Genomic DNA, 22,586 nt, shown 5'->3' on the forward strand with positions numbered 1-22,586 from the left:
CTGTTTGGGCTTCTAATAAAACAGAGGAGCTAATGATATTCAATCTATACTTTCACAGGAGCACCTGTTTTGAGGATTATAATAGAGTGCAAGTGAAGCAGCATCAGAATTTGAGTGGTCTCAAGTGAGCAAAAGCTGCAAGCATCTATCAAAAGTTTCTAGGATAGATTAAGTAATATTTGAAGTCCAAACAGCAGCAAATTCAAATGCAAGATCTTTATGAGGATTTAGTCCTAAATGCCTTCACTGTTACTTTTGTGCAATACAAGTGTTTAGAAAATAGATTCAACAATATTAGAATTATGTCTCTCAGTAGCACAAGTCAGAATCTTAACATCTAGTGCTTGTAAAAGCTGTAGACTGACTTAAAAATGTGTTCGGCTCAAGAGTTGCAGCTACACTGAGTAGCTGCATGTAGTTAAGTCCTTCAAAACATAAAACCAGGAGAATTTACAAGATGTTCTCAGCTTGTATTTCTTACTGCTGTCACTATAAAATCATTTTAGCTGTAAACTATTTAGAAAGCTACTTAAAAAAAAAATCCTTCAATAATGAAGACAGTAATACACCATACCCTAAGTTTGTCAGCTTTGTATTAAAAACCATACGAAATGTATAATACACCTCAAACCAAAACCACATTTATTCCATCAGTCACAAGTGCAAATATAGCAACAAGTCAGTTCAGCAAATTACAACACACAGAAAGGAATGTAATGTAAATGCTAATTACACTGACAGAGCAATTTTGAAAAGCAGCAAAAAATGGTTTCTTCAAATAAAAAATTTTATCCTTTTTATTTGTAATTTAAAATAATGTAATAAATCAAGATCAGGAATGTCTCTGCTAACTAACATTTAGCCAGCTTTTCTGGTATTAACAGTTCACATTATTCAGCGTGCAGATGGCCTGCCCAAGCTCCTTACTAACAGATGTTTGGTTTTAAGCAAATTTTACCCATTACGTAAATAATAGTGCTGATACCAGTTCATATGTTCTATTTGAAACTACAAATCTGAGAACATATATTTTTAAAAAGTTAAGTCCAATTTCAGTGTACATTTATAATATTACCTAGATCCAAAGTGGGCAATATTAAAGACTAAACTGAATGAAATTCCTGCAAACAAGTGGATCCAAGTAATCCAAGATTTTTTGCATCATCTTTAAGTTTGTAGTTAAAATACATATGCAGCACTTATGTATAAAATAGAAAGCATTCCCATTAGGAAGATACTGCAGTGTCATTAGCGGTTTTTCCCTACCACTTAGTAGCCAAGAAACAAGATTTATGCTTAATACCTGATAATCATTTTGCTTTGAAAGAAAAGCAAAAGTAGACTACCAGTATTAGCATCAAAATGTTTACACTGGAAGCTTAGTTAGCCTTCTTTTTTGTTATGAGCTGCTGTTTCTTCTCTTTTTCTTTATGGGCAATGAATTGAGAGTCTGTACCAAAGATCCTGTCCCACCATGTGAAGGTTGAAGCATAATTGCCAATAAAGTTCATGTGATGGAAATCATGAAAACGGGCCCCAGCATAGAAGGGTATCAAATGAAGAGGGTTCAGAGGAACATCATAACCACTGTAAGGGAAGAAAACAGAGAGGGAATAGTAAATTATTTTTTTATTTTGAAAAAAATAGACTATAACATCTTTTTTTTTTTTTTTTTTTTTTTTTTTTTTTACAAAATGGAAATGATATTTTGATATTCTAAGGCCCAAAAGTAATCATCTTAACATTGGTTTAATAGAAGAGTTACAGTGAGCTGTTCCATGAGGTAAAATAAGTTCATTGCTTCCATGAGAAGAAAGGAAAAACAAACCACCTCCTGTCTTAGCACCAAATGCTTCTGTAACCTATCCCACATTGGCTTTGGTTCTTGTGGATCTCTTCCACTCAGTTTACTAAGCTACCCCCCCCCCCCAAAAAAAAAAAAATCTAAGCAAGACACACCTACAAGACTACAGCAGATGACTTCCTGCTGGTTTAGTAGATCCAGCAGACTCAAAGGCTATATTACAAAGAAGAAATAATGTTAATAGCTTGTTGACATTAAAAAGATAGTTTAAATTTTTATCTCAGCTGCTCAAACAGCATCTCAATTACAGCTGTTTCTCAAGTGGCTGTTAAAGTCCTCCCTTTAAGAAAGAAAATAGTTTAATTCAGTGACTGAAAGAAGTCATGCTGACCCAAGCCTGTAGTACTTCCATTCTTAATTATTTTCAGTTTACTTTTAATGCGTGTTTAATGTTTGAAATTCAAAATAAAAAGTTACGAGTCATTGTACAGTCAATACAAGTCATTAAAACCAGAACAGTTTGCTTTAAAGGGTTTTCAACTCTCGTTGAGTAGTACTGAAAAGCATCCTATCACCACCTAGTGGGGAGAGTGCAACATAATTTGTTATAAACACCTCATACTGACAGCAAACTGGAACTGTAATTGCCAAAGGATATTTGATAGGATTAGTGATACATTACAGCATGTACTTCTCAATCTACAATCAAAAACTCCTAAAATGGCAATGATTTATACAATGAGTTGGTTTGCTGCTCACGTTTCACTAAAGTTGAAAATTAGCTTACAATAATATATGCTTAATATTGTATTTACAGATACAAAGTCAAGCATGATACTAGCATTTTGAAAATGAGCTCTACCTTTCCCTCTCGGAACACAAGAAATATAAGCATGCTCATTTGCAAATGAGCCTAGCTAAGCCTAATGGAATTTTTACTACCATTTTAGAAACAAATTTGAAAGAGGTTGCACTTTTACTACAAAGAGAAGTTAAGTCTCTCCAACCCATTCTGATTTTTTTTTTTGAAAACAGATTGTATATTCTAATATGCATAAAATGATTTATATACTGAAAATCAAACATGAAGCATCAAGTCAACCATCATAATGATATTCCTAGCATTTGGGAATCTCCCTTCAAGATACTGTAGCTGACAAGCTACACCTTTTCAATCAGCAAGATTTGCTATTAACACTACTTCAAAACAGAAGACAGTATTACTATTCAGATTTGCTAGTGCCAAGATAGTCTAGAAAGTGAATACACATTGACTTCTTTACAATATGCATAAAAGCACTTTAATGCAAAAGAAACAGCAGAAAGCTCAGTGGAAAAAGAGCCAGTTATTTTTAAAATGGACTTGGGGAGAAAATGAGCTATTAAAAAGTAACAAAGATTTCACCTGTGTACGTCAATGGTTTCCATCAAGCGACATATTACCCATGCCCACAGAAGAATCACGTGGTTACAGAAAACAACAATGCCAAGAAAAAAGCCAGTTCCAAGGATAAGCGTTTCCAGAGGGTGTGCATATTCTGCTTGCATTCCGAAGGGAGACTACAAAAAGAGTGAGGAAAAAAAAAAGTTACTATTTTCTATTTTTTTACACCTTTTTGTGAAACTTTCCTCTTCCTATCATCCCACAATACCACAACAGGACACACAAATAGCTTGTGGATAAAAGAAACTGTCTGACTGAGTAAGAGCCTTTAACACAAGTGTTCAGCTCCTCATTGGTAAAACAGAAAACAGTATTCCAAGTTCAACTACTGATTCCAAGAACTTCACTACAGCAATTCAAGGTATTATTTAGGTTTACCATCACCTCAAGCCAAACTGTTATTTCAAGAATATTATAGTGTTTGGCAAGTTCCTACCAGCTTTGCTATATTTCTAGGCTTGGAAGGAGAAAAAAAATGGAAGGATACTTGAATGTTCAAGAGTCATAATTCACTTAGAAATAGAAAAACAAAACACACAAGAATCCCCCCAAACACTCTTCATCTTTGACTTTTTTTAAGTCCTTACTGTTCAAAATATTGAGATTGAAATAAAGCATTTTATTTCCTTTAGACATATACACACGCTAAAGAGTCATTCCTACATTTAGTTTACCAAAAAGATTCCATATGAAGTTTTTAAAAGTAGAACGCTTAGAGAAAATTAAGAATTAGTTTAAGGCTATTATTGAAGGATATAAGTTTCTCTGAAAAAATAAAGTACACTTTGGCTTAAGGAAGGTTTTAAACCTTTTATTATTACAGAATGTTTTTAGCAAAGTAACGATTGGTCTACAGATCACTTCCATGTGAATTGCTACTCATTCTCACAAGAATAATGTCCAGAAGCTGCTTCTGTTCCTGCTAGAGACCTGAGGGACTCCCAAGATCTAAAGGAAAACAGCAGCTGCTGCTGCAAACATACACATGCATTAATTATTACTACGCTTTGTATTACCTGCAATCCATGCAAACTGCCCTAGCCACAGTAGCCTGCAATTTATTTTGGGCACAGTACAGTTTATAAACTGAACTGAAGGAGCATATAAACACAGTAGCTCCTGACTCCTGTGATCCAGAAACAGTGCCGTCCAAAGATGGCTCTACTAACTATAGGATACAAGCACTGCTGGACCCTACCTGTCTCAGAACAGTGCCACCTCCAGGCAGTGCTCACTGCCTTGTGCTCACAGTCAGCACCAACAGCAATAAATGTGCACTACCCAGGATCTCTCTGTATTGCACTGTGTGCTTCATACAACCTCACACAAGCAGCTATGCGCTTCCAGAGGCCCATACCCAAGCTATAACCCCTCCTTGGATCAAACGTGCTGAGCATACGGCACAGACAGGCAGGCAGTTCAGGAACAGCCTGTACAGAAAGTGCTCTGGGGATCAGTAGATACTGGATAACATCCTAGATGGTGGAGAACCAACAAATTGGAACCAGAAATATACCATCCCTCCCTAACAACAAACATCAGAAATACTTTTACAAAGCTTGCTTTCACCTAGTTCAATGGATATGATCAAACTTCAGCCAAACACTTGAGTGCAATTTTTCGTTCTCATTAAATGAAATAAAGCTACACAATGTTTTCAGAAAGAAAATGAAAAACTGTTTTTGTCATAGAGTTCAAGAAAAGACATCTGTCCCACTGTCAAAAGGGAGAATAATCCTGAAGGCATCCAATTATCATCTTGAAGATGTATGAAAAGGCATGCATTAAAAACAAATTGAAAGAATTCAAGGAATACGTACTACAAACTCATGGTGAACTTTATGGATGTACTTGTATATTCTCTTGTGATGCAATAATCTATGCAGGAAGTAGTGCCAGGCATCCTCAATGACTGCGCATCCAAAACATTGTGCAAGTAGAACATACCTTTAAAACAGCAGAAGAACCATTAGTTATAAACTATTTCAATCTTTGCAAAATCTTGAAAGATAGAATTGTTTCTTTGCTAACAAGGGTGCAATATATCTGGGAAACGCCACATATTACTACTAACTTAACAGTGCATTGGCACTACCTATTTAAAATACCAAAAATATTAACTAATAAGTACATTGGCCTTTGTACCTATCAGCTCATCAGTTCATATGCTGAAGTGAGTAAGCACGCGGTATAACAAATTATTATTTGTAATTTCAGCACTACACACAGAGTATATATTAAAAATCTGTAGTCAGTGTAAGACCTAGATATGGGAAGACAGAACTATACCTGAACAAGACAGAAAATAACTGATGAGAAAGATGACCTACTGCCGTAAGGAACAACTTCAGGAAAAAAAAAAGAAAACAAAGCATCTTTAGCTAGATTTAGTTTTGTGTAAAAGCATATTAATTTAGAGCAAAAAGGAGGAATGAGAAGCAGGTGGTGCATTCTCTCCCCTGAGGAACATACTGCTGCTATGAAATAAAACAACAGGGTGGAAGAAAGAAACACTTAACGGAAGTTACAGGAAATCAGAACACATTGAACTAAACAAAAAGACACAAAGTCCAATATCTAATCCAAGCCATCATGAATTCTGCTTTGCCTCCATGAACTATCTTCTAATCCCCCTCTCCTCTGAAGAATTTGGGATCATTAAAAAAAACCCTCTGGGAAGCTCTAATTAGCTCCTGTAGCAGTTAAGTATCAATCAACACAAAATTAATAGCTTACATAACAAGAAAGTCAAGTTACAGCACATTAATGACACTATTTGTTAAACATTTTGCCTCAAATTTCATGCAATTCTATATCAACAAATAAGAAATATCCACCTACCATCTAGGCATTTCTTCCCACTCATATGGGATGTTAAAATATTCTGTGAAGTAATAAGTACCACAGATCAGAGGCAGCTGAATGAAAAAGTGATTGAAGAGGAGTGTTTTGAAACACTTCCACTGCTTTTCCCATGTTTCTGGTTTATCCTAGAAAGAAGCAGAAAGAGACAGTTCTATTACATACTTCTAGTATGCATCTGAAAAAGAAACCCTTGTGGGCAGTTTAAGATGATACAGCAACTTAGAGACTTTAGCAACTTATGTACACCGCTACTCTGCTGGAGAAGATTCTGCTGTTTGATAGGTATAAAGTCTCTTAACAGCTGATGAACCACTCCAACAAAGAACATTTCTTGAGAAAGTTTTATCACCATTAAGTTTCAAGATGTTTTTGAAGTAACAGTGAAAAGAATGTCCTTTCTTGCTCAATCTGTAGTTTATAAGAAAACCCCAAAACTAAACTAAATAGGATTCTTTGGGGTGGGGTGGGGGGGAGAAGGGAACGACATTGAAGATGGAAGCAATTAGGTCTACCCCAAAATGATCATAGACTGTTTGATACTGTAGAATTATCCTAAATATGTGAAATTTACCCAAGAAAGGTATTAGCTTCTAAAGCTGCCTCTGAAACTTAGATTTCCTTCAGAAACTACTTAGGAAAAAGACACTTAAAATTTAATATCCCAAACATATCAGGACTGCAAAAGTGTCCAGGTCACAACAGGCTGATGCATTTCAGTCTGTGGTTCCTTTTCCTTTCCTGAGAACTGTTTCATGCTGTACTTCTCTAATCCTTTCACCTTTAAAAATTGGTAGCCACTCCTTCCATAACACAAATCAACTCAGGCAACACAAGTTGCAGGGGATTAGACTCAGTTTCATCACAGATTCCCAAACTTCATTTTTCTAAGATAACTTTTCACAAAACTTAAAGGGTCTCTAATTAAAGTTGTTCTTTATCAGTCACCCCAAATAATTCTTGTTATTTCACTATTTGTAATTAAGAGTAGCATTTCAGACTTAACAGTTTAATGCAAACCTAATTTAGCTTTTCTTCTACACAACACAAAATGTACTTCCAGAGCAAAAGGAAAAAGGAGAAGCTGAAGATTTAAACATTTTCAAAACAATTTACTTCTTCACATACCTAGTTTTTGCAGGGAGACATATTATCAACTACTGTAGTAATGTTAGAAATTAGTATTAATTTTATTTCAAATTCATATTACAAGCAAAAACAAAGGAATGGGGGGGGGGGAAACAATAATCCCTGCATACTAGATATATATTTTCCACTTACTAATATTTAAAACCATTTAGGAGCGAGTAGCCCATCCTAAGCCTTCTCCATTTTTAAAATATTTTGAAAACCTTTTAAGAGGGTGTACACAGAGAAACTTTAAGAGGGACCCTTGCTATTAAGTCTCAACACGATGTAATTGCACCACGTGAAAGAGCTTTCACAATACTAACTCCCATCTCTATGACAAACTACCCTTACTCTATTGTACCTTCCAGAGAGCTTCATCATCTATGCATATACTTGCCTAGAGGATATTTAGCTTTACCCATTCAAAGACCAACACCCTGTTTTCTCTAAATTATGTCCATGGCAGACAGGAACCCCTCCCCTCCCCCCCCCCCCAAAAAAAAAAAAAAAAAAGAAAAACCCTCTTTGCTTCCCCAAATCCAGTTCTATCCCTCTCTTCCCACACACTGCAATTTTGTCCTGTCACTTCCAAAACACACACAGCAAGAGAGAAAGCGTACTCATCTAAATCAGAAGGTAACATCCCACAGTTATCTCTGCTTCATATGTTAAAAGAGAAATCAGGAAGCATGGAGTTCAAGGCTTTATCTTACCTGCTGAATTTTATATTTTTGCATGTATGGTATAAACTGGAAGACGAATCCAGGTACACAGAGCAAGAAGTATGAAGCTTCATGGACTATAAGTGATCCCCAGGTTGCAATCTGGAACTTTGTGTAGTTATCCAGCATGTAGTTCCAAGCATTTTTAAATGGTTGCTGTAGTGGATTATCAGGCAAGAAAGAGTCTATATACTCCACTGCCAGATAAGCAGAGCTCAAGATATTAACACTATCGTTCATTGCCATTATTCAAACATCAAACATCACAGTTACAGTTCTTCTACAGTTGTTTATAAATAACCTGCAAATTTTGAGAAAAAAAATTTGAGTAAGAAGCTGTGTCTCCTGAAAAAAAACAACAACAACAAAAAAAACATTACCTACCTTACTTTTTACCTAGTTTGGGGCAGGAGAAGTACAGATTCTCTTTCTACAGAATAGTGTAAAAGAGCAAAGCTTACAAAGTCTTAAGAGCCAATAGGCTCTTAACTTTTAAAACTAGGTCGAAACAGTAAATGAATGATTTCTTTTTTACTCTAAGTTGCACTTACGTAAGAGTTGCATACTGTAATAGAAGAGAAGGACTAGAAACAGATTTGGAAATCGAACGGTGCACCATGACTCGTTGTTTACCCAGCCTCGCTCCCTTCACAGCTGTGAGCCAGACTCGGCGTGAAAGACAACGCCGCGCTCACCAGCTCCGCGTTTGCGCTGCATTAGCCCCCGGAACAGCCCTGGGGTTGCGGCTGACAGGCAGCGCTCCCACAGGCGCGCAGGACTTCGCCCGCTTCAGCGGGGCGAGGCGGGTGCTCGTCTCGCCTCCCGCTCCCCAGCGTGGGCCTAACTCGCGTGCCGGGGAGCCTCGCTCCGTACCACAAAGCCTAGCTCAGTTAAGGCACTCGGAAAGAGACCCCACGCCGCGAACGCGCCAAGCTCAGCACGAAACGTTAGCCATAATTTTTCTTTAGAACAACAGCACGCAGGCGGCATTATTTGCGCTAACAGCCGCTACTTCGGAGGAGCTAGGAAAGAAGCTTGGGGCTCGGGCTCCCGAGCCGAAGCGAAGGCTCGTCACTCCCCTTCCCCAAGCGGCAGGGGCGGCCGCAGGCCCGGGCTCGCCTTCCCGCCGCCCGCGGCCCCCCGCCAGGAAGCGAGAGCCGCGCGCTGAGGCCGACGCGGAAGAGAGCGCGGCCCGGCAACGGCGCGGCGCTCCCCGCCCTCGCCCGCCGCGGCGGGGCCCCGGGCCGCCCCCCAGCCCCCTCTCACCTCGGCAGCGGCCCCGGCCTGAGCACTGGCGCCACCAACGGCGCCCGGCGCAGCAATAACCGCCGCTAGCACCGCCGGCTCCTCAAGGGCGCCCTCCCATTGGCCGCGCAGCAACCGCCGCCGCGGCGCCCATTGGCTCGCTGGCATCAGCGGCGGAGAGTCAGGCGTGCGGAGGGCCGGGACGGGGCTACCCCTGCCGGGCACCGATTGGCTGAAGGGGTGGAGTGAGCATAGTGAGACCTCGGCGCGCGCCCAATGAGGCGGGAGGGCGGCCGGGTGACGTCAAAGAGGTGATGAGGAGGAGAGCGGTTGCTCAGGTGGGCAGACGGGAGGGGGCGGGGCGCTGAGGGAGAGCGCCCACCAGCCCGCTCGGTTGCCATGGCGGCGGCTTCTCCCCCCCCCACCCCCACGCCCCCGCCGGCCACCGCTGGCAGCAGCCGGGCGGTTTCACAGGGCACCGAAAGCAGCCGCTGCCGAAAGCCGCCGGCTCGGGCGGTGACCGGGCAGAAGGGAGGGTGCGAGCCTCCCACACCCACGCTTCCCCCGGGCTTCGCGCGTGAACCGTCAGAGCTCGAAGTCACGCGGCAGCTCCTGCCGCCGCCGCCCTCGCGCGGGTTACCGTTGGGCGCATTTGAAACTGAAGGGCCAAGGTGCGTCGGGGCAGCCCCTTGTTTGGTACCACACAGGTAAAACTGCAGAGCGAAACCAAGATTTCTGTTTGAAACGAAACCTACTGCCTAAACTCACAACGTGTCATACCACACCAGCAGCTGAACGCTACCATTCATTTAACGTTAGCATCTCTCCCAACATTGTCAAGAACAACACTGTTATTCGTAGCTCTAATATTAAAATTTACAGCTCGGATTGCCTCCCTCCCCCTCAGGAAATTAAATGTGGCCACTACCATAACTAAAGAGCAAAGCTTTCAAAAACAAACCAGCAGCAAACTAGTGATACTTATATTACTAATTCTTACACTTGAATAATAATTCTCTTTAACTCACTTGCATTCAGCTCTTTAAAACCCCATCCCCCTCCAAAAAAACTCTTCACTGACATCAGATTACCTATGAGACTTGCATGCAGAAACACAAGTTTTAAGCAATTTTGTTGGCATTACGAAACAATATACAAACTTTTATTTAAAGAAAGTCTCAAATATGACAATAACTTTGGTCATGTAAAAAGGAGGCCATCCTAGAACAAATAAAAATGAGCTGCACTACAAACATGGCCCCATACAGTATATTCAGATATTAGCTAATAGCAGCTAAAGTTACACACGAGTAGACCTTAATACCATGCATACATTCATAACAAATTTTCAGTTATTTTCATGCCAAATTACCTTTTGGATAAAAAGGTAAGAAAGGAGTAACATCTAAACATGACCAAGATTAAACAGAAAAAAAAATCATAAATAAGTACAGACAACATTTTTATTAAAAAGATCTTGAAATTACACCTGTTCAAGGAGCATTACACCATCTCCAATCTTGTTTAGTGAAAATTAGTAGTGTTAAGCATTGTTAAATATCAAAAAATACAACTCTGTTTTACAACATAGTACTGGCATATTCAAAGTACTGTGCCAAATTATAAATAGTAAAATCAGATTTTGAAGAATTTTGATGAAAAGCAACTTATGCACACATACATATGCCCATATTATAGTTATGTAACAAAAGTTTTATAAAAGCAAACAAATTTACCCCATGCCAGCTTGAATTACTGAGGTGGGATTAAACACCTACTATGAAGACTGACAGCTCATTTCTTTAAATATATTTATTAGTCTCTGGAAAAAATAAGACAAAAATTTACTTTCACCAGAATACACACCATTCTTCACTGACAATCCATTTCTCAGTCATGACTGACATGAGTTGGTCCTTATGAAAGTGGCTTTTTTTTGTTTGAAGACCTCACAATAAAAAAACGGTCCACTAGCCTTTGAAAATTCAATCATCTCCTGCTTAACTGCAGAATAATCCTACACATTGCTTCTACCTAGAGTAATCTTCATCATCTGTCATCTGTAATTGTAGACAGTCACATCTTCCACTGTGACTCAAGGTGCAGCTACAAGTAGAGAAGTGCTTTTGTACTCAGTCACTTCAAATATACTTGTTGAAGACTGCTTCTAGTGCATATTCAAGTTGAAAAATCTCTTTACAGATCATAATGGTTTGTCAATAACTGTTACACCTGAAGTGAGGGAAAAAAAGGCATAAATCTTTACATATCTTTTCAGAAAAATTATCAAAATATGAAAAGATTTAATATAATTTTCAACCAGCATAAAACTGAGATACTGTGCAGTGTTGATATTTTCGCAAATTTATTTCTGAGGGAAGATTAGCTGAGTCACTAAAATTCTGAAAGTTTCTGTGATTTGAAGAAATTAGCAATTATTCAAAAGTTTGCTTTAATTTTTCTTATCAGTGAAATAAACCTATAATATCACTTAAATAACTCATTTCAGTTCGTGCATTTATCAAAGGAAAAGAACCTCCAATCATTTCTGGTTTTCTAAATATTGAATCCATTTAAAAAGTTCAAAACTGAATTCCCACAGATTGAGACACATTATAAATCTATTGTTAAAAAAGGCTGGTCATAATAGAATTTTCTTTCACATTCATCACTTAAATGCTAAATCATCCTTGAGCAGAGTTTAATACCATCTTTTATTTTTTAGTGAATAATTGTTTAAAATCAAAGTGAACCATTACATTTTTCATATCATTCTAGAATCTTTACAGGTTTTAACTTGGACAGTACTTTGTCCAAATGCTTTGCCGAATTTCTTATCCTATCCTATTTACTGTTTACTGAAAAAAGTCTATTAAAAATAATTAACCACATTACCTGCATAGCTTCTTCCTGTACTCATACAAGATGACACAACTGTCCATTTATCAGTTGTTGGATTATAATATTCCACTGTTGATAAATTACAGGAACCATCATCTCCTCCAACCACATACAAAAGACCATTTACAGCACAAACGCCTAAAAAAAGACAGGAAATCCTGAAAATTTACAAGTCGCTTGGTCACACTATGAATGTTTTCTATTCTGTAACATCAAAGAAGCATAAATATTTAAGAAGGAATACATTTGTACCAAATTATATTATCAGTGTTTTAAAGTAACTGAGTACATACCCGCATTCCTTCTGCACATGTTCATATCTGCAACTTGCTTCCATGTACTAGCAGCAGGGTCATATACTTCAACGCTTTTTCTTACCAAAGGACCATCATGACCACCTACTGCATACAATAAATTGTTTAACACACCAACACCTGTGAATATATGAAAATACTCAAAATTAACTAGAGAATGTTATGACTGATATAAGGGAGAAATAATAAATAACATGTCTACTAACATAAATCCTCCATCCAGTCAATATTAGGAACTATTTCAGAAGATATCTGGGTCAAATGCATTAAAGTAAAATGACAGCAACTAAAGCAAGACACTGCTAAAAATGCCTTGCAGGACTTCCTGTATCACAGCATACAAAGACCAGAGCTGTTCTGCCACGGAAGATTTAGAAAATTTTGACAAAAAAGAATGATATGCAGGAAAATGAGGATTGTTGAAATTTAGGACTAATTAGAAGTGACAGTAAATGACACAGTATGCTCAGCCAGCATAACAGAAATCTGATGTGAGGATAAAGCATAAGTGAATTTTTAGAAAGTAAAAGAGTAGAAAGGGAAAAAGCAGAATGGGCAGACATTATACAATAGGAGTGTTTACATTAAAGTGTTGGAATACCTGGTAAACTTGTATGAACTAAAAATAAAAAATTTCAGTGAGTACCTATCTCCTCCAGGATTAGAGGAGAACACCAAAATTCCTTGAACCAAGCAGCAGTTATCAAAATATCCAAAAGGTGCTGAAAAGTTTGACTATTTCTGGGGTCTCTCTTACTTTACTGTAAAGTTAATCAATCTATAAAGCATGGATGAAGAAACAAAGTAAAACTAGTCTGGATTTATTTGCTAGTTGGGTAGAACATATTGAAAAGATGGTAACAGGGAAACCAGAAAGGAAAGCCTGTTTATTTATTCATCACGTTATAAGTGGTATGACAATCCAAGCATAATAGATTTCAGAAATGCATTTTTTGGCATTAAAATAGTAAGTAATGGGCAGGAGCAATGAAAGTACATTGGGAGATCTAATATATGTCATAATTAAGATTATGAAACTCAAAGTATGATATATAGCATTGGTAATACAGTTCTTAAATACAGTTCTTAAAGGGTTCCAGGGAAAGGGCACAGTTTAAAATCTTTAATAAAGAGCAAGTGAAAAAGCAAATGGGAATACAAAAGATTAGCTCTTCAGAGAAAAAGTGCCAGGTAAAAATAAAAAAAGAAAAAACAGAACTTAAATACCAGCTGAAAGAGCTTTGAAAACCTATCAGTAAGATTGTGTGCAAGGACTAGTCATATATGGGAAGAGAAATGACCTCTACTGAAATAAATAAATTTTCTTATTAAAAAGACGGATTTTAATAATTAAAGAGGGGAATGAAACAAAGTTAAATGGTGCAAGTCTAACAAAATTCTTCTTAATATAACACTGATTTATAAATTATGCTACCTAATGCTTTATCATCTACTATCTACTACATTACTGTATCTCCCCATATCCCTTCCAGTTAATTCCGTTTGGATTGCTATTATTTTTTGCTATCATGTCACAGTATAATGTAACAGCTTTTCTTTCTCCCACTCTGATATCATTTTATTAGACAGAATAATATAACATTTGTCTTTTGTAACATTAAACATCACAGAACTGGAAGGATTCCAGCTTTTAGTTTGTGTAATATGCTATAAAACAAACAGGTTAGTAAAGAATGTGCTTTATTGTTGCTTTATCCCCCCCACCTCATCTTCCTCTATTGTTTCCAGCTTTCCTATTTAGTGTATATCATTTTTTCCCTCTTGCTACATTGCCATCTTCTATTTGATAGCTCCTTATTTTTAGTGATGTCCTCTGTTCCTCTTGGTACTTCAGTTTCCCTTAAGCCCACACCCAGTATCCAAGTCCTACCTTATTTCTTGCTTCTTCCATCTGTATCTTCTTGTTGCCGTCTTCTGAATTCTCCTTTGTTATTTTTCTTCCCTGCTCATTTCCAGGACCCTGTCTTACATCTCTCATCCCTCCCAGATGGCCTATATCTGGATTTGAAGTTCCTCATCCCAATATCTTGCTGAAAACAGATCTGTCCCCATACTGATAAACTGAGAAGGTGTTAGTACTAAAGAAGAATAACTGAGGGTTAACCTCTGAAGTTGCTTTTAGATGAAGCTGAAGCAGTAGAACAGAAAAGATGGGCTTAAGTTCCTTGCAATGACCAGAGATCCATAGGTTTAACACAGGAACACAATTCTCTTGGTTAGTACCTATAACAACACTAGAACTGATTGCCAATTGAAACACTTCTGATGGTTTTGGATTTTGGCCACTACAGCCAAGCTCAAATCAGTCATGATTTTAACATTATCATCCACTCCTCCCCCACATACAAATGTAATTTCCCACATATTTAACAGAGTGGCACTGAAGAATGTTGATTTTGTTTACTCTGTTAAATGAATCAGAAAAAAACCTAACTATATTTACCTTTTTCCCTTCTCTCCCTCTCTATTTATTTTTTTATTTTTTTTAAACAGAGGACAGTACAAAGGCAGCAGAGACTTGAGCAAACAAAAAAGGTCCTGAACTCTAGGGCAATGAAAGGGATAAGAGGAACAGGAAGATTCTAATAGTTAGTGTACCTAAAGCACTAAATTTCAGTCTTGTAAAAGTATTTCAACATCAAAAAGAATCTGAAAATATTTAGCATATGAATGGGCTAAAGCGACAAAGGCAGTATGCAAGAACATTTTTTTTTAAACACTCAGATAAAATGGATGTACTGGCAGTTTGAAAAATGAAGCTTTGTCACAGCCCAATGTTATTTGTCTTCACAATGATTCAAATAATCTGCTTGTTTTATATAAATGCTTTACTCAAAAAATCCTTATATTAGCCAGAGTATTTAACAGTACCCTCACTGTAATTCTGGCCAGTTTTTAACCCAGCATTTCCTTCCAAGATACACAAACTAAATAAGCAAAAGTTTCACAAGACAACTACGTTAAATACACTCTACTATATTTCCTTTAATAACTTTACAGTTCTAGTTTAAAAATGCAACCAAAATATTACTTCCAGTAATACGAGACAAATCAACTTACTGTTTTGTATGGGTATAATGGAAATATTACAGATCAAGTATTTTAATTTTAGTAATGATTTAAAAAAATGTCTGTTGAAATAATTAATTTGGACTGAAGTCAACCATCACTACATAGATTAAAAACTGTTCAGAATTAATAGAGAATAATGGAAGGCAAGATGAAAAGTTGGGATAACTGTTAATCAACTACTGAGCATACTAGAAATCCACTGAGTTTTATTTGTAGCAACATCTCTTCCAATTATGAAGCACATTATTGCAATCACTAGTAGGTATTTGAAGGGTGTTGCTGAAAAGCACCATTGAGTACATGTCAAAAAAGGGACCTAAACAGGTAAGAAATAAAGGCAGAAAAATAATATCATGCAATTTGACTTGAAAAAGTCCATGTGAACGCATCTAGAGAAAGAAAAAAAACTTCAGCAAGTTGAAAAAACCTGAAACACCAAAAGACAAATAGAGGACAGTGAACAGTAAACGAGACTTGAGTCCATAATATAAATAGATAGTGAAAATGCTAAAGTAATTTTGGAGCTGTGGAAGCATCATTTGATTAAACAAGAACAGAATACCACAGGCACGTTTGATGTTATTAAAGAAAAATAGACACTCAGTTTCAAGAAGAAAAAAAAATACTAAGAAAAAATTAAAAAGGGATTTTTAAGATTATGAAGAAATAAATGGATGTATCTTGACTAAATAATAAAGAGAGAATAACATGTATTAGCCTAAAATACCCAAAGGATGCAAGTATCATGATGAGAAGAATTACTGAAGATGAAACAAAGGTTGCTTAAGTGGAAATAGTAGGATAGAACCAACTACACAAAATTAAGAATGATCAAGGACAATTTCCTACAGTAAACCCAGAATGCAGAACAAGTCCTCCAAAGACGTGGAAATTTAGTTACAGTTCACATGCAAGCTGACCTGAAAAAACTATTAGAAAAAGTAGCCGTACACTGGCAGAGAGACGTTTTTGAAGAAATGACATTTTTTCACCTTGGACGTGAAGATTTTGATAGTCATTTCAATACTGAGCTGACACTACATTAATTGTCACAAGCTGCATATATTAATCTGTATTAAACATCAGAATATCAGAAGCTCAGGGAAGAGAAGGGAGTATGAAAAGTACAAAAAGCAAAGGAAGGATGCTTACTCTTTACAGACTGAATCTTACCCTGTAGGACATTTCTGTATTTATAACCTGCAATACATCTGCCACCTAAGACTAACATTCCTTTAGGCTCAGAAGTTAGCTTACCTTCTGTAATTTTTTAGTAGGTTTTAAAATCACAAATTTGTTTCAGTCTTAACTATGAGCATTGGTTCTTGTTCACTCACCTGCTCCACTCCGCCTAGTGCTCATTTCTGCAACATAGCTCCACTCATTCGAATTAGCATCATAGCACTCTACTGAACTAAGGCACTGACGCGACGCCCCATCGTAGCCACCGACAGCATACAGCTTACCTAGAAAAGCAACCACCAGAAATGCACAAGTTTCTGAAGCACATAGGCTATGTTGTTACACATGCAGAGGGAGAAATGTCACTCTCCAAATTAGCTACTAATCAGCATCTGTTGTCAATCAGTTATTGCGGGTTTCTATATTGCAGGTTTCTATTTTTCAAACAGTTTAAAATACTGCCCTGTAGATCTTGCCATTTTGGGGAGATAGAGGCAGCCAGTACCTAACTGAACAATGTGAATCAAAAGATTTTGAATTGCCTATCTGAAATACAAAGGTACTTCACCCCCATTTTAAATTAAGAATTGTCAAAAGGCAAACTGTCCCCCATTGGAAGCAAGTTAATAGGCTTCTTAGAAATATCAAAAAATTCAGATGGAAACTACTTTTATGCACTTGGTGTATGCTTTCAGAATAGAAACAGCAGAGGTTCCTGTGCAGATTGAAGACACACCTAAAGCTGTTTCAAGACCTGGGAGCCAGCCCAGATCCACACTGTGCAAGCAACAACAAAGCTATTAACCACCAAATTGTCCTTGGAAGCCTGCAAATTTCACAGCACCATGCTTAAGATCACCCTCAACATGTAACTGGGAAAACCAGCCACATTTAAGAAGAGTTGATTATAGTTCAGTGCTACATCACTGAAGACTGATTTATAATATTACCACTTCTGTAACCAAGCACTCTAGCTTTGTTGGCATACATTAATTACATACTTAGGGAAGCTATGTACATACTTAGGGAGCTTTTCTTCAGTTTGCCCCAGGCACACTGGAGTCAGCGTTGAAGCTCTGACTTCCATATAAGCCTGTGCCTGAGCCCCAATACTGCCACTGACATATACAGTGACCACATGTACCTTTGCCTGCAGCTTGCTCAGCAAAGAGTACTAAAAGATGTCCCTCCAACACAGCTGGGTTGTGAACAATTCATAGTCGTCTTCAAGCAGTTCCTAACGAATAGACATTCTGGACAGGTCTACATTTTTAGGTAACTTTTTATGTAGCTTTCAATGGGCAGGGTACAAAAGTAAGCTGAGATGCTCTCAGCGTTTAAAATAAAGAACTGCTATTACAGAAAACAATTTATTTATACTTTCATTAAAAACACTAAAGCAAAAGCAATTTCTGCTAACAGTTATGCCAGTGGTGAAGGATAATCAGTTTAATGAATAATCAATCTTACATTATAGAAAGTGAATACCTTAGCACAGTAATAAAAGAAATATGGAAAGCAAGTATGCTAAAAGCTAGCCAAAAAGAAGCAGAAAAATTATGTTTTGTTCATAACATTTGAATTATAAGGTTGAGCAAAAACCTAAATATAAGGTATTTTTTAACATGTATATAGAAAGTAGGGTGAAGGTTACATTTCACCCTCTTTTTCTTCCATCTCATTTATTACTGACTGAAAGTTTTACTAATAAATCCTTTTGATCTTGTTCTATTCCACCTCAGTTTTAGACACTACCAGAGATTAAATTCAGAGCCTTTTGGACTATATTTGTATTATTGTTAGTGAATATGAAGCACACTAAGATACATGCATGAGTATCATGCAAAAATTTATTTCTTCATTTCAGTAACTGAACCAAAAAATTTAACAATGACTTTGAATCAAACTGCTCAATCCCAAAGGGTTTTTATTTTTGAAAATGGAATGTATTTGGGGTTTAGTTTTGCAAATACTGTTTTAATCCATTTCTGGATTTTTTTTTTTTTAACTCCTTATACATCTTCTAACATTTCTGAAATTAAAATCTTTTGTTGTTGTTGTTGTTTTTGTTGTTATTTACAATCACATCACTTTTGCCGAAACTAGTCCTCATAGATGATCCAATTTGGTAAGTAGTTCTGGTTCCTAAGTATATATGCAGGAAAAAAAAAATCTTTCAGCATATAAATATTGCGTTGATTTGGAATGTAAGCTCCTAGGAATGTCCAAAGTCACATAAGCAGAACTAACTTTGCAGATAGCAAAAGAACTTACCTCCAACAACGCCTACACCAACACTACTTCTTCTTGTGTTCATTGGAGCTACGTGAAACCACTCATTAGTCTTTAAGTTGTAAACTTCGACAGATGATAAACCTATTAAAACAATAGGGCATTATTTTCTCTACAAATCTAGGAGCAATACACTGCCTACCTTTCAGAAATTATTCATTGTATCTCAAAACTCAAATTATTATTTCATTTTAAGAACTGTTTATTATTATGCAAAAGGTACAAGTGATGTTATTTAGACAGCCAATTACTGTCATCACATTCTTGGTATTTGAAACTAGGCAACTGAGTAACCCCTTTTGTGGAACTCAAAAATTCTTCCTTAAATTTCTTCTTTTTAATTAAGTCACCCAGTGCTCTCTACACATGTTCATCAGAAATAACTCTTAAGGAAAAGGATTCTCTACACAAATGGTTTAATGCATCGGTGATGAGAATGAGCTGCATATGTCCAAAGCCTTCCCACAATTCAAGCAATGCTGTTTATACTCATTTACCCTACAGAAAAATGCAGATGTATATTCCATACACAAATAGATGCCAAATTATTTCTCTGCTCATGTTGTCCATAAAGTTAAGGACTTGGAATACAGAAGGAGTACTGAAAGAAAACCTGTCAAAGATTCAACAGTCATTAGGCCTAAACTTTAACAACTGAGGGAACAGTGCACAGTTCTGTACCAGGCAGAGGGTGGTGATCATTAAAAGCCTGTTTCATGCCACAAGATGCAGGCTGTCCTCCTGCTTCATTTCATCACAACTACAAGGAAAGTGAAATTCAAATTTGATACAATTACATCTACATCAGTCAAAACAAATCAGTTCAGCAGCGTGTAAAGGCAGAAAAATACCTGTACTTCCATCAAATCCTCCCACAGCATAAAGAAGTCCATTTAATACAGCAGCTCCCAGTGTGCTTCTCCTGTCTTGCATATTAGCAACACTCGTCCACTGGTCCTTCACTGGATCGTAGGAATCTACTGTGCGAACTCTCAAAGAACCATTGAAACCACCAACAGCATAAACCATGCCTCCCATGTACACCATTCCTAGAGCAGGGGAAATGAGGAGAAGAGCTGAGTGTTGTCTTCTCTGTCAATTATTTTATTCCATACTGTGCTGACTATGCAAATATTTGACACAATTTAGAGTGCTCAGTACACTATCAGGCTTTTAACAGTGTCCTAGAGCCATACTTCATTCAGATTAAACACTAAAAGTTTTGATACTTCTTGCTACTAATAGTTTACACTTCTGAAAATCAGGCTTGCTAAATTTCTTGCTTAGATCTCAGTTGTTTTAAGATAACATGTTCACATTTTTAGTATCAACTGATCACTTCTTCAAATTCTTCTATCATTTAATGATAAGTTATTTTTAATAAAACAATGCTCATCATTGTAATGCATCAACATATTAATTTATCCTCTGTATCCATGTGATGTAATGAAGCAGTTTATTTTACAGATTAAAAACTGAAGGACAAATTAAAATCAAATTATCAAACTTGTATAGTCCCAGATTAGCAAGTAATTAGAACTTTCAGGATGATCAACACACAACACCCACTAAAGTCAAGATTTAGCCCTTTTCAGGATAGGTCTCTTAAGTACTATTCCAAAGAATATAGGATGCTTTAGATAGACACCTAAATTCTGCAGCATTACAAACTGCAACAAAATATTAGTCATTTACCCGCTCTACATCTTCTGGAAGGCAATTCAGCCACCTGATGCCAACGCTCTTCTTTAAAGTCATAGCATTCTACGCTGCGAATAGCTTTTGGTGCCTGTCCTCCAACTACCATCATCAACTAGAAGGGAGGTAGTAACATGCATTAATTACTTGCATATATGAGAGCACCTGAAAGATGAAATAAGTGCTAAAAATAAAGGAAGCTTCCATACAAGAAATAATTAAAGGATGATTCTGCTAAATATGCAATGTGGATCTTGCAAGCTAGCCAAAACTATTTTCTTTAAATACGTAATTTGAAAACATTGTGTCCAGTGGGAATATCTGAAGCAGAGAAGCAGGAGATAATTAGCATTTAGATAGAGCTCCCATGAATGAGGCAGATTCTGTTGTGTCTCCATCTCTGACCTCACATACAAGAACTCATCATCTGTAAAACTCAATGGAGCTATAAATGTCCATTATAGAACAGCTTTAGTTGGCTCCTTTGAAAGAAATGTGCTAAAATCCACTGAAGTCAAAGGAATGGTTCATCTGACTAGTTCCTATACCATCAATCCAGAGTTCTCCTCAAATGCTGAAGAACTCAGCCTAGATAATTTCCATATCAAAGCATAATACTGATCTAAAACTCAATCACTTGCTACATCTGCTTATTAGGAATAACTCTTGCAGAAATTTTTTTACTGGAACATACCAACTGATAGTCATGTTCTCATCAAATCTATTAAATAAAATTGAGTTTGAAGAAATAAGCAGAGTGGAAAAATAACAGTCTTACTTTTGGAAGGCTAGCAGGCGTTCTCAGTTTTGTTCGAGTGCTTTTCATCAATGCTCGTTGCTCAGTTGGCAGCAAGTGATACTTCATAGCTTCAATGAGGTAATCTTTACAAGCACTGCTGTTCTTAACCAATATTTCCTCCTCAACTCTCTGTTTATTAATAGAAGTTTGACAAGATCTGAGCATGTTAAGGAAGTAAAATACAAATCACAACTTAAAGTGCAGTAAGTCTGCATCACAGGAACAAATGCAGATCATTTAGATCATAGTTCAACCATAGTCAGACACAAAATTATGTGATGGCAACATACAATCATTAAAAAAAAAAAAATAGAATCAGGAGATGTAGATTCTCTAGAATCTACCAAAAAAAAAAAAAGTTTTAGGCAATGGTAAATCACTTTCCTCACAGCCATACACATTTCTCAACTTTTCAAATACTGAAAGCACATAGCACTTAAAATGGGGTGTGGGGGGGGGGGAGGGGGGAATTTCACAAACCAGTATATCACTCTACAACAATAAAATCCCACAACAACTAGAAACACAAAAGTGGAGGAAATTCATATCATGAAAGGTAAAATTTCTAACATGCTACAACACTACTAAACATTGAAAATATTTCACTATTAACATTAGTATTTAACCTGACATCAACACGTTCAAAATGATCTTACAAAATTTGAAAAAAATACAGCATATCTGAACCAGATAAAGAAATATGCTTCCAGGCTTCCTTTGTCAGTAATTTTTAACCAACTTAAATAACGGATATATTTAAAATAAAATTCTGGAATTTAATATTCACTTACGAAAAGTAGTACTGTATCAGAAATCACATTACAAATGAAAACTAACCTGATATCAGCAAATTAAATAATTTCAAATTACTGGCATGGGATGACAATTAATCTGCCAAACAGACAAATTACTCCTATGTGCTATCCCCTTATGCTATCCCTCACTTGAGTGAGTGTATGAGCATGTAAGCATGTGGTGGTGGTAAAAGGCAGGTCTTTACGTTTTTATTTCTGTTATCAGTAATACACTATCTTATACTGTCTTTAAAATTACTCATTTAGCATTAAAACAAATAAAAGGAAAGAAGTGTCCATGTGCA

General features: G+C 36.9%; 2 protein-coding genes across 5 annotated transcripts in view; both read right to left on the minus strand.

Moving 5' to 3' along the window:
- Positions 1–619: 619 nt before the first annotated feature.
- On the minus strand, positions 620–9,350 carry MSMO1 (methylsterol monooxygenase 1). Its single transcript, XM_062574706.1, has 6 exons — positions 9,230–9,350; positions 7,955–8,264; positions 6,090–6,238; positions 5,069–5,195; positions 3,210–3,364; positions 620–1,587 (listed from the first exon to the last, which is right to left on the minus strand). The coding sequence occupies exons 2-6, from the start codon at positions 8,207–8,209 to the stop codon at positions 1,380–1,382; spliced, it is 894 nt and encodes a 297-aa protein (XP_062430690.1). The 5' UTR covers positions 8,210–8,264; positions 9,230–9,350; the 3' UTR covers positions 620–1,379.
- Positions 9,351–10,346: 996 nt separating this feature from the next.
- Positions 10,347–22,586, minus strand: part of KLHL2 (kelch like family member 2) — a 60,968-nt gene continuing 48,728 nt past the window's right edge. For 2 of the 4 annotated variants that reach the window (XM_062573805.1, XM_062573807.1), the window contains 8 exons: positions 21,467–21,616; positions 20,686–20,803; positions 19,842–20,039; positions 18,973–19,074; positions 16,854–16,982; positions 12,403–12,543; positions 12,104–12,247; positions 10,347–11,440 (listed from right to left, as the gene is read on the minus strand). In XM_062573805.1, the coding sequence (XP_062429789.1) occupies positions 11,412–11,440; positions 12,104–12,247; positions 12,403–12,543; positions 16,854–16,982; positions 18,973–19,074; positions 19,842–20,039; positions 20,686–20,803; positions 21,467–21,616 (1,011 nt within the window). In that variant the 3' untranslated portion in view covers positions 10,347–11,411. Of the gene's footprint in view, positions 11,441–12,103; positions 12,248–12,402; positions 12,544–14,314; positions 14,573–16,853; positions 16,983–18,972; positions 19,075–19,841; positions 20,040–20,685; positions 20,804–21,466; positions 21,617–22,586 lie in introns of those variants that run through there. The other 2 variants (XM_062573806.1, XR_009958144.1) reach the window with 2 other exon arrangements.

This window comes from Rhea pennata, chromosome 4 (genome assembly GCF_028389875.1).
Source record: "Rhea pennata isolate bPtePen1 chromosome 4, bPtePen1.pri, whole genome shotgun sequence".
Classification (NCBI taxonomy): Eukaryota; Metazoa; Chordata; class Aves; order Rheiformes; family Rheidae; genus Rhea; species Rhea pennata.

Coding starts and splice junctions, on each gene's coding strand:
- MSMO1 (XM_062574706.1), bottom strand. CDS start 8,209: ATGGCAATGAACGATAGTGTTAATATCTTGAGCTCTGCTTATCTGGCA. Junction 6,239..7,954: donor AAAAATATAAAATTCAGCAG/GTAAGATAAAGC, acceptor GCTTCTTTCTAG/GATAAACCAGAAACATGGGA. Junction 1,588..3,209: donor GAAACCATTGACGTACACAG/GTGAAATCTTTG, acceptor CTTCCCTTACAG/TGGTTATGATGTTCCTCTGA.